The sequence below is a fragment of the Tasmannia lanceolata genome, unplaced genomic scaffold, assembly GCF_043159265.1.
Source record: "Tasmannia lanceolata isolate RefF3 unplaced genomic scaffold, GAP_Taslan_0.1 ptg000012l, whole genome shotgun sequence".
NCBI classification, from domain to species: Eukaryota; Viridiplantae; Streptophyta; class Magnoliopsida; order Canellales; family Winteraceae; genus Tasmannia; species Tasmannia lanceolata.
Window position 1 is genome coordinate 46559454 of NW_027518689.1, and position 14738 is coordinate 46574191.

Below are 14738 nucleotides of genomic sequence, written 5' to 3' on the forward strand. Positions count from 1 at the left end.
AGCAGCAAACTCTTCTTGATGGTTGATCTGGTCAGGTTTAGAAACTCAGGAGTTAACTCCCCTAAAATCCTGAAATATCTACTTGGAGAACAACTTCAATTTACAGAGAACTAGCAGCTGGTCATTGTTTTTTCTATTTCCGATCTTTGATCAGATCTGGAATTTACAGGTTCCATCACAGATCTGTCTTAAACTATCCAACAGAGATAGTCAAATTCATTAGCTTATATTGCCGCCATGTGGGTCGATTAATGGGTTCTTGAAATTGTGGAGAAGAGTTAAACTAATCGCAACTTCAGACAACTGGCTATCAATATTTTTTGTAAGCTGAATTGCATGGAAGTCAGCCTTCTAGATTTGTCATTTTTTCTCATCACAAAACCGATCTTAAGGATCAATGTATGTTTGGTGATGATTTGGATGGAGAAATTCCCCTAACATTCTATGTTGATAGGTTTTAATTCAGTTAAGTAGACACTCTCCTTAATGGACATAGCTTATAGTATGAATGAGTCACTGGTCTGCATGTAACCCAGGATTTGACATTAGATTCTTCATTGATTGGTGTTCATGGGTTCTTACAAAAGCACTTTAAACTTGCTAACCTAATCTGAGATCAGCTCAGAGTTGTTCCTGAAGTTGAACTTGGTGGCCTGAGTTGGGATAGGAAGCTCTATTTATTAACTCAACCCTGGTCATGAATTCTGTACTGTTGTGACCGATCCTCATTAGGCCTTTTAGCTCTGGCTAGTTTTGAATGTATTGAATATGATTGTATCTTAACAGACCAGCAAATTCAACCACTTGGGAGCTGTTGTTTAGAGACCAGTAAATTCAACAGCTTGGAAGCTGTTGTTACCTCAGGCCACTCAAGTCTCTTACAAGATTATTTCATCTGAAATTCAGCCTTTATAACAACAACTAAGCTTGAATAGTTACTCCAACCGATCAGCTAACTGGTGAATACCTTTGGGGATCATTGAATATGCTTGCTGCCATGAAATTTCCTCATTTTCTTTCTGGAGTTTGACAACTGTGACAGCCTTAAAGTGCCCCTCAAGTTGCCTCCAAACCAGCTTCATAGCAGATTTCCATAATTATGAAGTTCAACACAATTCACTTTCCAAAAGAGACACTTCTTAGGCCTGGAATTCAAATCTTAAACTAGTTTTATGCCTCGTTATTGCAATTCCCAACAGAGAGCAGTTTCACTTAGCAGAAACTCCTTAATTGGATGTTGATTACTGTAAATGATGTTCTCCTATTTGAGAGTATTCTCACCCGGAAGCAGCTGGAAGGTTCAAGAGTATATTGGTGAAGGAAAACCCCACCCAAGGACTACCTCACAGTCACAACTGACCCATGCACTTTGTGCATGACCATCAAGAAGCTTGTTGCTTATATTTTTGTGGATTAGGGAGCTGGAAGTTGATTTTCTTCAAATTTTGTCCATTAAACTTTCATTCTCCTCTTTGTGAATCAAAGGATTAATCGTGTAAAGAGGTTGGAGTCCCCTCCCCCAGCTCCATCCATGATCAAACCTCCATGAATGAGAAGACTAAATAATTTACTGTTCTCGTGTTGCCCTCCTGCTGATAGTGCCAATCTTCATAAAGCACCTGCATCAAATTTTCAAGACATTGCCAGTTGGTATTTTTCTGTGGATTAAAGTAGGTCTGGAAACTCATCAATTACTTCCAACCTCTATTGCCTAATAGAATAACAAGAGAATTACAACATTTGGTATCTGCCACTGAACCAAGTTATTGGTATTTGTTGCAGATTTCCATCAATTACTTTCAACCTCTATTGCCTATTAGATGTGGCTGTTGTCTATTATCAGCTATAGATTTTAATGTTTTTATGAGTTAGCAATTCAATTAACTAAGCTTGCAGAGGGATGAAATATTGGAAGAATGCAGGAGTCATGTTTCTTGCTGTTCAATAGTGCTCAGACCTGATTTGTGCCAGTTCTAATCTACAACAGAATAGCTTCTTAGTCTCAGTTCTTTGCAAAGATGATTTTGGCCTGTAGCTGAACTTCCCTGTCGATCGATGGTCGTTTAGTGCTAAAATTGGCCTAACTGAGGATGACTAATTTGCACACGGAGACCTCCATGGGTAGCAGTATGAGTACTAGTCACTCTCAATGCACAGTGTAACACCACCCTCGCAGTAACTTCCTCCTAGTGCATTAACGTTCGAAAGCCCCCAACAGATTAACTGTATTCGGATAGAATACAGTTATCTGAATACAGTTCAACAAGTTGCCTGTTTCATAAGTTGACTTGGAAAAGGTTGCCTCATTCCCAATTTTAGCATCTGAACCTGGTGAAATTTTATGGTATCAACATTTCCATTTGGATACTCACAAGCTTTAGATTTGGATTTCTCACATTTGCAGTTGAGATTTGGAAATGGATCAGATCCTTAGATTTCCAAATCAGCTACAACAGTGAAAAAAAAAATCCAATTTTCAAATTTGTTTTGCAAGACATTATTTGGAAATCAATATTTGTGGCACTTATCTTCACCCTCGCTGCTCCTCGACCCTGCTGCAGCAGCAGGGAGACCTCCCTCCCTCCCTCGTACAACATGAACATGAGGATGATTGATGTATTTTGTATCCAAATCCAAATCCAAAAAAATGAGGTATCCAAACGTGGCATTAGTTCCTTGCGGGTTCCTTTCACGCCAGTTCAGCTCTTCTTCAAAGAGAAGCTTCTGCCAGCTACATAAATTTAATGGTATCAACATTGTTCCTGTTGCAATTCTATTGCATTGAACTTCTACTATTGGGGCGGCAGCACTTCCTAGCTGAATTTGGGGTGAGCAGTGAAAATTTCTGCTGTTTCAAATTAACCCTATCAGCGCCAGACTTCTGATTATTAGTAGAACCTGATTGTGTGATATCCTGCTATTTGAATTGTGTTAGGTTCTGGTTGCATATGGAAGCGCCAGACTTCTGATTACTAGTAGAACCTGATTGTGTTATATCCTACTGTTTGAATTGTGTTGGGTTCCGGTTGCATATGGAAATCCACTCTGTAATTTGGATGGTGCAGTGCTTTCATGATTCTCTCCGACATCATTGAAGAGACTGACCGTACAATCTATTTTCTGTGTGTGGACATGTTGATGCACGGGAATCTCATTTCCTTCTCCGCCATTGACACCATAACCAGTGATTTCTGCATTGGTTTTATTATCAGCAGATAAGACTTCCGAATCAAGATTTTCTCAGAGAAACTATCAGGAGCATCATATTACAGTTGATCTCACACTGCTACTAACCTTTGCTTAACCTTTACACTGCTACCTAGTGAGCTACTGTTTTAAAAGATGTTGGAGGACAGAGGCATGAGCTAAAGGGGTATTGAAGGCCTTGGAAAACAGAAGTCCAGGCCTTCTAGGACTGGTGTTACTAAGCACCTTCGACCGGTTCCATTAAACATCAGTCCATTGCTCAGGAAATTGTTGATTTATGTCGATTAAAATGCAGGAACAACAAGCATATTCCTGCCATCACTCTTAGTCTAAAATCTGAGATTCGAACCTTTTTAGGACATTATAGTGCTGCTTTAACTGACAGTCCACCTACTAGAACTGACAAAAAAAGTCACTAGAGAAGTGAATGGCAACCATCTGATGACGTGGATCCAATCACGAGCCCTTTTGCGGCCCTTTATGCAAGGGCTCCCTTGTATCTATCATTCCTCAAATTTCAAACATGTGATTTTTTTTGTTTTGTTTTAAAGTTTGGTTTTTTTTAACCTTTTCTCTTCCTTCCAAGTATCCTCCTCTATATAAAGTACATTGTCAGGAAAGTCTCTTTTACATGTTCAAAAGACTCCTTTATTCTTCTGTTCCAAAATACTTCTTTGCTTCGCCCGTCAAGTTCGTCACCCAGTTACAATTTATTGGTTTTGGTCAGAAAGAGATCGAAGATTAGTTCAATTTCTGTATATGCTAAGCTTTCAGGTTTCATAGCTGTCCAATTCTTTGAAACTCAATTAACTATTGGAATTTTAACTTGATACTGAAACACTCCATACAATTTAAGAAAAGATCTACAATATTGTTTCATTTTTTCCTACATGGTCTTTTTTGTAGATAAATTTATTTTAAATTCAAAACTTAGTTCAGAAATCAGGTGATGTAACCTTCTTGGATTTTTATGCAAGTTCTTCTTTAATTTAATTTTGTAACTTCAGTGGAGGATAAGAAATATGCACTCAATCTCTCAAAGTGCAACTTTGGTAAGTTCTAGTGTTCAAAAGCGAGTTCAACAAAGTGGATGGAGCTTCTTAACACTTCAACAAGAAAAAACTTTTTCATTGTATAGGATTTTGAGAGAATATACAATGCCTTAGAGGTACATTGAGGAAGAGTGCAAAAGAAAACTCGATGTTCAAATTGTACACATGATAAGATAGAGCATATTGTTGATCAATAAGCATTAATTTTCACTTTGCTGACTTTGAAGAATTAAAAAGTTAGAATACCTAGGGATGCTTCATTTTCAGTCTAAAGATTTTGCTGGTTTGGATTAGAACAACTTTTTGTTGCTGGGATTTATCTTCTTTTCTTTTCTTTTTCTTTTTTTCTTTTTTTTGAACAGCTTAGTTGTTGAGATTTGTCTTCTAGCATTTAAGCAACCAAATCACATTTGAATTGTGACCACAGTATCGACTACACAAACACAATTAGTATTGTATACTTCATCAAAGATTTCACCCTAGATAAGCTAAAAGAATCTAAAATAAAACAATTGCCATCAAAGAATTAAGAACAAATGCCACTGAAAGACAAAAAATTGCACCAAATCAAGTGTCAGAGAGCAAACCACCATCGTGACTAGTGAGGTACGTCAGAGCCCGTGAGTTTTCAGGCTCCACCCTACCAATTTCTGTAAAATAGAAAAACAAACTGAAAAATACATATATTTCAAGTGTTCTGTTATGAAAGCTTTACAACTTCAGAATCTCACCCAATTCTTTAGACCCCTTGTCTAATTCTACAGCTCCAATCATGCTTTGGTATACCCTCTGTATTTTAGGAACTTTCTCTTGATTCTTGATCACAAACTTCTCCCTGAAGTCCTTCTCAGTCAATAACAACGCCCAAGCCAGATTCGAATCCTTATCGATCAGACCTTCTGCTATGAGAATTTGCAAAACCGAACATCTAGGATGAATTCTCTTCTCGAAGCTAAGACCCAAAATATTTGGGTTTTTGGAAATAACTGATGGCTTCCAACCCATTTTGTTCACAAAGTAACCACTCACTTTCCTAATTTTCTTCTCTGATATACCCATGCATATAGGTTGCATTTTGAATGCATAGAGTATCTCATTCTCAGACCAACCCTCACTCCTATAGACCTCCAATTTTGCTTCCCAATTCAATTTGGTCATCGCTGACATAATGAAGACTGCTTTGATAAACGTTGATTTTAAGGGATCGAAACCCATCTCCTTAATCGCCATTATATTCTCAATAAAACGATCAGGATTGACCATCATTGCAGTGGGTTGGGTCATGATCAATTTTGAAATTTTCTGTTCTGGTACACCAACTTTTTGCAAGGTCGATACATTGGATACCATCCGTTTTTGGAAACCCGGTTGAAGAAGGCCCGATGAGCGTCTGAGAGCGAAGATAATGTTTTCGTTGGTACAAAGATAAAGTCTAAGGAAATCAATGGAAGGCATGATGTGCTTCTTTAAGCTCCTTCCCAAAATATAAGGGTTTGAACAGAGAATCTTAGCAAGGTTAGGGCCGGAAAGGCCCAAATCTCGGAAAAACTCAAGCTTGGGCTTTAGGGTTTTGTCTGGTTTGAGTAAGAGTAATAACGGGTACTTGGTAATGAACTTTGAGATGTGGGTTTTCTCAAAATCATAGTTATTTAATAAACAGAGGACAGAGTCTGGTTTTTCAGCAGTTTCAATGCTGACTTTCTTGGCAGCTAAAAGGGCTGCTGCTTCTGATAGCCCACATGAATTAACAAGGTAAGAGACTGTAAATGAGGGCTGGTTTTTAGGGTCTGATAAGGTGGAAATGAATTTCAGATATGGGTTTTGAAGAGAAAAGACATAGGTTGTAGTTGAATGTTGTGAGATGCTGATTCGAAGTAGCCTGGTGCAGAAAAAATGATGAAACATTGGTGAAATAAAGGGGGTTGGAAACAACTTACAGATGAGAATGAGATGAGGTAGAAAGGATTCCAAGTGATATGAAATCTGGGTTTCTTCACAATATTTTTCTCCAAATGTATTTTGTGTCTTTCTAGGGTTGCAACTAAAAGCACCGGAGAACCCTTTTTCATCTTCTCTTCATTCTTCAAATGGGCCCCCACATTGACGGGTAGTAAATCAATGATTAGGATCATATCTGCAATTGGTATAGTCTTGTGAGAAACAATTTGTGCGTTGGATCGACTATCATCTTCCTATGCTTTCAGATTTGCTAGGCTTGCTTTGTAGTTCTATGTTTCCTCTTTGACTCAAAATTAGGGCCCTGTTCGTTTGAGATTGTGACAACCGATTGTGAGCTCTGGATCCTATTAAGGCCCTGTTTGTTTGGGATTATGAATCCTGATGGTGAGCCCTCCAACTGATTATTGGACTCAAATTACATTAATTTTTACTCCAATAATCAGGTTGGAGGCTCACCATCGGTTATTATAATCTCAAACGAGTACGGCCTAAATGTAATTTTGACTCCAATAATAGGTTTTGGGCTTAGAATCGGTTGTCACAAATCTCAAACGGACCATCCTAATTAGGCTACAGATATTAGCCGTACCATGTTTTTATATTTGCACTAACTCACTCACGAGAAACGAAGGGTTCTATGTTTCCTCTTGACCATCTGCACTATAGCTCTTTAATTAGTTTATATTTTATTCATTTTTGCCATGTTTGTTAAAAAAATATGGATGCCATATGTACAGGTCAGTGAAATTTTATGTCATATTTTCGGGCAGACGACATGGTATATACAGTAGTTGGTCGAAGTGCCAATTTCAAGTAAACGGGCCGCATATTTGATGTGTAACCAACCACATGTAGTTTATAATGGATTTGGTAATCTTTCCATCCCAATTGAATATCAGAATTATATTCAATTTCCAGTAGCATTCTATCCAACTTTCCAACCAACAGAACACCCACATTTGTATTTCCAGCAACTTTCCAACTAACTGAACACCCAGTTAACCGGCTTTCCTTTCGATTCCTTTAGATTTTTCATGTCACTTTCCTTTCCTTTCCCTTCCCACGCCCATTTAGCAACTGAACGGAGCCTAAGTGGTGAAGTGAAGTGAATTAACGGGAGTAGATTCTAGCAATTATTCCTATGGTTTTTCCAAGAGAAAAGCAACCAGAGGGGCCTAACTGATGAAGTTAAGTGAACACACGAGAGTAGAAGTAGAGTGGAGTAGACTGGAAAATAGGTATTTAGTTGGTAAAAAATATAGAGTGAAGGTGGGGTGTCATTCTCAAAAGAAGGAAGCTTTCTTATTCATCAAAACAAGGGTTCAAAAGAAGAGTAAATTTAACAAAACAAAAGTTCAGAGTTGGTTTCATTTGGTTATGTTAGTGCTAAAAGTGCAAGGATTGAATAATTATGCCACATGGCAAACAAGAGATGGCTCATTCCACAAGGTTGCAAGTAGTAAATCCATAAGGATAAGTAATCAAAAGCCTAGGAATCCATTTTATAGAGAGGAGAGTCGGATAGGCTGATAGTGGAAGGGAACTCTTTAAATGTGATTAGAACGGCCAACAGCATGGTTGACCGAACCCGAAACAATCGAAATCCGAAATTGGTGAAATGTACCAAATTTCGGTTGAATTTTAAAAAAATATTATTTTTTTATTCATTTCCCAAATTTCAGCCTAAATTACTGAAATTTCGGCCCAAAAATTAGAAAATTTCGAGCGTCTTTACCGAATTTTGGCTGAAATTTGAGGGTTTTGGCTGAAATTTCGGTTTCGGCTAGGTCCGAAGTTACCCCCTGATGGGGGCGACAGCGCAGCAGCCTGTTAGCTTCCAACACGTGGCTAGAGGAGGGCCCACCGCAGGACCCTCGCCAGCAGGGGTAGTTTGGTAATTCCCTCGGGGTAGGTGAACCCGAACCTATAGCTGGTCGACACCTGCGTTGGAGGCATTAACTCCCTACCTACCCCAAACCTTCCTTATAAAAAGGCTTCCAAAGCTCATAAATCGGGTATTGAAATTCTCACCCACCACTCTTAAAAACACCCTCTTCACTCCGGCTCATACTGACTTGAGTGTCGAAGGGCCTGTCCGGAGTACACTCCGGGTCGGTCATTCTGACCTCGTTTGCTCCTGTGCAGCACACAGCTCGTCCGGACTCTACTTCCCCCCAGTTCGGCTCTTACGTCACTGCTATATCTGTTAACCGATTTTGGGCATAACAGATTGGCGCCATCCGTGGGACCCCTGAACTAAAGGCTGTTCCAACCACTTCACAAAAATGGCAGGACGCAAGAGTGCGCGGGTGCCAACCGCACGGACCACCCGAGCCGTGCTACCCGGCAGGACTCGGAGTGAGCGACTCGCCTCGCTGGTAGTGGCAGCCTCCGAAACGGCTGAACAAAACCAGCCTCGCTCCGTAGATCTTAACTCCATGCCGACTCCAGAGCAAGTCCAAGCTCTCTTCCAACAGATGACCGCTCTCGTTGGTCAGTATCAGCAGCTGCTCCAGGCGCCTCCCCAACCTCCTCCGGAAGCTCCACAACCTGTCCTCGAAAGGCCAGAAATCCACAGGGGAGGGTCGTCGCGTCGTAGTGAAGACCGGACTCACCATTCCCCCGGACAAGTCCGTCACCCCATAGCCAGGCATGCGCAGACAGAGCCGCACCGCCGTAGGAGGTCTAGGTCTCGCTCTGCGCAAAGGCGCCGAGCTCATGAGGAGCGCGCGCCACGGGCGAAATCAGGGTCCTGTCATCGGAGCCCGGAGAGCCACTCCGGCTCTGCCGCTGGCCAATCCGTGGGGAGAAACAGGTCACCAGAACATAAAGACGACCCGGTGATGCGAAGGATAGAAGAGATGGGCCACAGAATCGAAGAGCTGGCTAAGGATCAAGGCCGGCCTGTGTCTAGGGCGTTCTCGAGCAGAACGCCGTTCACCGACGATGTGATGAGTGCCCCAGCACCAATGGGGTTTAAAATGCCAGCTATCCCGTAGTATGATGGGACCACTGACCCCGTCGACCATTTGGAGACGTTCCGGACATTGATGCTCTTCCACGGTGCGTCAGACGGTTTCCTCTGTAGAGCATTCCCGACAACCCTCACAGGTGCAGCTAGGGATTGGTACTCAAGGATCCGACCGAACTCCATCAATAACTTCGAGGACTTCGGAGAAGACCTAGTTCGTCACTTCATGAGCAGCCGCATGCCAAGGAAAACAGCAGCATCCCTGATGACCTTGCGGCAGGAGGATAATGAACCTCTAAAAGCCTTCGTCAGCCGCTTCAACAGGGAGGCACTCCAAGTGCCAGATTTGGACCCCTCGGCCGCTACGAACGCGCTTCTCGCGGGTGCTAGATCGAATGATTTCCGCCGAGCAGTGGCCCGCCGGAATCCTCACTCCCTAGCAGACCTAATGTCCGGGGCAGAGGAGTACATATCTGTAGAAGAGACACTGGCAGCTCTGGATTCGAGTCGGAGGAGAACCTCTGATGACAGGAACTAAGACAAGCCCCATGCTAAGCAGCGCAGGGACGACAAGGTCGTCAGAAGGGACAAATCCTCGCACAGGAGGGAAGAAAACTTCACCCCTCTCAACACCTCCCGGAGGCATATACTGGCGGCCATCAGCGGAGAAGAGTTCATAAAATGGCCAACTCCAATGATCTCCAAGGGAAACAGGAGAGACAAATCGAAGTACTGCCGGTTCCACAGGGACCACGGACACGATACAGACGATTGCCGACAGCTGAAGGAGGAGATCGAGCAGTTAATCAGCAGAGGCTACTTGAAAAAATATGTCCGGAGTGACACCCGCGGGGGTGACCCCAAGGAGAAGGGTCCCCAGGGCCGAAGCCCTCGGCGGTCTCAACCGCCCCCAGTCCGAAGACAGACTCCATCGCCGCCCAGTCCACCGCCAGAAGCACACGGCTCCCAACCAAGAGGAGTCATTGGCACAATCATGGGCGGCCCGGCGGCTGGAGGCACCTCCTCCGCTGCTCGGAAAGCATATGCGCGCCGGGTCAATGCCGTGCATACATGCAGCAAGAAAGCGAAGACGGAGAATGAGATCTCCTTCTCGGACGCTGACCTTGACGGCCTGATATTACCACATGACGACGCCCTAGTCCTGACTATGCTCGTCGCAAACTGGGAGCTGAGGAAAATCCTGGTAGACAACGGGAGCTCAGCCGACATTCTGTACTATCACGCCTTCGAAAGAATGATGATAGGTGACGACCGCTTAAAGCCCGCAAACTCAGATCTTTTCGGCTTTTCAGGAGAAGTAGTCAAGGTTGAGGGACAAATCGAGCTCCCTGTCCTCGTCGGAGAACCGCCCTGCCAGGCCTTCGCCATGGTCAACTTCCTAGTAGTGAGGGCCACCTCGGTCTATAACGCTATTTTAGGACGGCCTGGCCAGAACCTGATCCGTGCCGTTGCGTCCGCTTATCACCAGAAGATGAAGTTCATAACGCCCAATGGCGTGGGAGAAGTTCGAGGAGACCAGCCGCAATCTCGGGAATGTTATGCAATGGCACTTAAGGGCAGAAATGCGACGGAGTCGTTGCCAATCGAGCTGCTGGACTTGAGGGACGAAGCTTAGGGAACTCAGCCCTCCGAAGACCTTGTCCCCGTCCCCCTGTGCGAGAAAGATGACGAAAAGGTAGTCCAGATCGGCTCCTCTCTTGACGACGGCGTCCGGCACAACCTCACCCAGTTCCTCCAGGACAATGCGGATGTCTTCGCATGGGCCCCCACGGACATGCCAGGCATCAACCCGGAGGTCAGTTCGCACAGACTAGGTGTCGACCCGACCTGCAGGCCGGTGAAGCAGAAGAAGAGACACTTCGCTCTCGAAAGGCAGATGGCGATCAGAGAAGAGGTGGAGAGACTCCTAAGAGCTGACTTCATCCGAGAAATCCAGTACCCGGACTGGCTGGCAAACGTAGTCCTGGTGAAAAAGGCCAATGGGAAATGGAGAACCTGCGTCGACTTCACGGATTTGAATAAAGCCTGTCCAAAGGACAGCTACCCGCTCCCAAAAATCGATCAGCTCATCGATGCCACCGCAGGTCACGAAGTGCTCAGTTTCATGGACGCCTTCTCTGGATATAACCAGATCAGAATGTATGAGTCAGATATCCCGAAGACCTCCTTCGTAACGGATCAGGGGACTTACTGCTACCGTGTCATGCCCTTTGGCCTGAAGAATGCTGGGGCCACGTATCAGAGGCTTGTAAACAAACTCTTCCGGAATCAGATTGGCCGCAACATGGAAGTATACATCGACGACATGCTGGTGAAAAGCCTAAGCTCGCAAGATCATGTCTCCGATCTAGAAGAAACGTTTCAAGTCCTGAGAGACAATAAGATGAAACTCAATCCCACCAAGTGCACTTTTGGGGTCAGCTCGGGGAAGTTTCTGGGGTTTATGGTCAGCCAGAGAGGGATAGAGGCCAATCCAGAAAAAATCAAGGCCGTGGTGGAGCTCGCTCCGCCGAAAACCATCAGAGAAGTGCAGCGACTGACAGGGATGATAGCCGCGCTGGGGCGCTTCGTCTCAAAATCTGCAGAGAGGTGTCTCCCTTTTTTCAACGCAGTCAAAGGCCTCAAAACCTCGCCCTGGACAGAGGAATGCCAAACCTCCTTCGAGGAGCTGAAGCAGTATTTGTCCTCTCCACCGCTATTGACAAAACCGGAGCCCGGTGAGGAGCTAATCTTGTATCTATCTATAAGCCCCCTGGCTCTGGCTGCGGTCCTAGTTCGTGAAGAGCGCAGCCAACAGAAACCGGTCTACTACGTTAGCAAAGCCTTGCACGACGCCGAAATAAGGTACCAGCGGGTCGAGAAATTGGCTTACGCGCTGGTAATGGCGGCCAGGAAGTTGAGACCGTATTTCCAAGCTCACACGATAAAGGTCCTAACTGACCAGCCGCTTAGACAAGTCCTCCACAAGCCAGATAATTCAGAACGATTGGTTAAATGGGCCGTGGAATTGAGTGAATTTGACATCCGGTACATGCCCAGGCCCGCGATCAAGGCTCAAGTATTGGCAGATTTCGTAGCTAAGTGCTCCATCCCCCAGCAGATCGCCGAACCTGAAATCGCCCAAGCCCCAGCAGCGAAAGGTGCTACTACAGCCGGAGAACCAGCAGAAGATGAAGCCAGAGCAGGAACCATCCCCATGCCACCAGTTGAGCATGATCCTTCAATCGCCGAAGCACTTTGGGAAGTGCACGTGGACGGATCCTCAAACAAGGCTGGTTGCGGAGCCGGTCTGGTTTTAACCGGGCCGGACGGTTTCACACTAGACTACGCCTTGAGGTTCGGCTTTCGCGCTTCCAACAATGAGGCTGAGTATGAAGCACTCCTCGCCGGAATGAATCTTGCAGTCCAGACCGGAGCCCAGAGATTGAAAGCTTACTGTGACTCCCAGTTGGTCGCCAACCAAATCCAAGGTATATACGAAGCCCGCGACGAGCGAATGATTAAGTACCTCTCCCAGGTCCGGCAACTATCCTCCAAGTTCAGAAGTTTTGAGGTTGTCAGAATCCCCAGAACGGACAACACAAAGGCAGATGTACTGTCCAAGCTGGCCGCATCCGGATACACGACTCTCGGGAATATATGCATGGAGTTCCTACAGGCCTCCAGTATCGAAAGAAAGGTTGCTGAGATAATGCAGGTGGAACACGAGCCCTGCTGGATGGATGAGATCGTCGACTACCTGCGTAGTGGGAAACTGCCTGAGGCCAAGAAAGAAGCGCGCAAGGTGATCCAAAGAGCAGCCCGTTTTTCACTTGATGGCGAGAACTTGTTCAAAAGATCCTATACTCTCCCATACTTAAAATGTCTCCGGCCCAGCGACGCCACGTATGCCCTGCAGGAGACACACGAAGGTATTTGTGGGGAGCACTTGGGGGGCAAAGCCCTGGCGATCAAAGTCCTCCTTAGAGGTCTGTACTGGCCAACGTTGAGACAAGACGCGCTGACCCTGGTAAAGAGATGCGAGAAATGCCAAAAGTTCTCCCCCACCATTCATCAGCCCGCCGTGTCTATGGCCCCAATTGTCAGCCCGCTACCCTTCGCTATTTGGGGAATGGATATCTTGGGCCCCTTCCCACCGGCCTCCGGAAGGCGCACCTTCGTAGTGGTGGCTATTGATTACTTTACCAAATGGGTGGAGGCTGAACCTCTAGCCCAGATCACCGAACAGAATGTGCAGAACTTCTTCTGGAAATCAGTAGTCTGTAGATTCGGGATTCCTCGCGCCCTGATAACAGACAACGGCAAACAGTTCGACTGCCGAAACTTTCGGAAGTTTTGCTCCGACCTGAGAATTGAGCAGCGGTTCACCTCCGTAGCACACCCACAGACCAACGGGCAGACAGAAGTCACAAACCGAATCCTGCTGCAAGGGATCAAGAAAAGACTGGACGAAAAAGTTGGTCGATGGGCAGATGAGCTGTATCACGTCCTATGGGCCTATCGCACCACCCCGCGCACGCCAACGGGTGAGTCCCCATTCAACCTGTCCTTCGGAACAGAGGCGGTAATACCTGTCGATGTAGGCACCCCGTCCGCTAGAATTTCCAACTTCAACGAACAGCTCAACGGTGACGGGCTCCGCGCGAATCTTGACTTATTAGAGGAGACCAGAGAAGAATCCTGAATAAGAGTCGCCGCCTACAAGCAGAAAGTATCTCGCTACCATGACTCGAAGATACGCCCTAGAGAGTTTCGAGTTAGAGATCTTGTCTTAAGGAAAGCTGCTATCTCCCAACCCAAGAAGGCCGGAAAGCTTTCCCCAACCTGGGAAGGGCCTTACCGAGTAAAAGAGGTGATTCGCCCGGGAAGTTATAGACTGGAAACACTCGAGGAACAACTATTACCACATGCCTGGAACTCGAAGAACCTTCGCAAATATCATCAGTAGCAAAGTAGCCGACACACACAAAAAAAAAACTTTGTAAATATCTCCTGAATGTGAATGAAAGAACCTTTTCTTTTTGCAAATGCCTTCGTGTCCGTCAGATTTCGAAACCCAGTTCACTAAAACTAGGGTACTCAACGTTTGGTTCGCCACGGCTCGTCTTCGCAAAGACCGGGAGCCCACTCCTGGTCCGGAACCAGCCCGGATGCAAAAACCAAAGCTCCTTCGAAACCCAGTTCACTAAAACTAGGGTACTCAGCGTTTGGTTCGCCACGGCTCGTCTCCGCAAAGACCGGGAGCCCACTCCTGGTCCGGAACCAGCCCGGATGCAAAAACCAAAGCTCCTTCGAAACCCAGTTCACTAAAACTAGGGTACTCAACGTTTGGTTCGCCACGGCTCGTCTCCGCAAAGACCGGGAGCCCACTCCTGGTCCGGAACCAGCCCGGATGCAAAAACCAAAGCTCCTTCGAAACCCAGTTCACTAAAACTAGGGTACTCAACGTTTGGTTCGCCACTGCTCGTCTCCGCAAAGACCGGGAGCCCACTCCTGGTCCGGAACCAGCCCGGATGCAAAAAACCAAA

General features: G+C 45.5%; 3 protein-coding genes across 3 annotated transcripts; 2 read left to right on the forward strand and 1 right to left on the reverse strand.

Moving 5' to 3' along the window:
• Positions 1-4745: 4745 nt before the first annotated feature.
• On the reverse strand, positions 4746-6497 carry LOC143887422 (transcription termination factor MTERF8, chloroplastic-like). Its single transcript, XM_077391508.1, has 2 exons — positions 4991-6497; positions 4746-4909 (listed from the first exon to the last, which is right to left on the reverse strand). Exons 1-2 carry the CDS (start codon positions 6162-6164, stop codon positions 4827-4829), a joined length of 1257 nt encoding a protein of 418 aa, XP_077247623.1. The 5' UTR covers positions 6165-6497; the 3' UTR covers positions 4746-4826.
• Positions 6498-10183: 3686 nt separating this feature from the next.
• On the forward strand, positions 10184-10825 carry LOC143888884 (uncharacterized). Its single transcript, XM_077393272.1, has 2 exons — positions 10184-10579; positions 10679-10825. Exons 1-2 carry the CDS (start codon positions 10184-10186, stop codon positions 10823-10825), a joined length of 543 nt encoding a protein of 180 aa, XP_077249387.1.
• Positions 10826-12091: 1266 nt separating this feature from the next.
• On the forward strand, positions 12092-13894 carry LOC143888885 (uncharacterized). Its single transcript, XM_077393273.1, has 2 exons — positions 12092-13219; positions 13571-13894. Exons 1-2 carry the CDS (start codon positions 12092-12094, stop codon positions 13892-13894), a joined length of 1452 nt encoding a protein of 483 aa, XP_077249388.1.
• Positions 13895-14738: the final 844 nt, after the last annotated feature.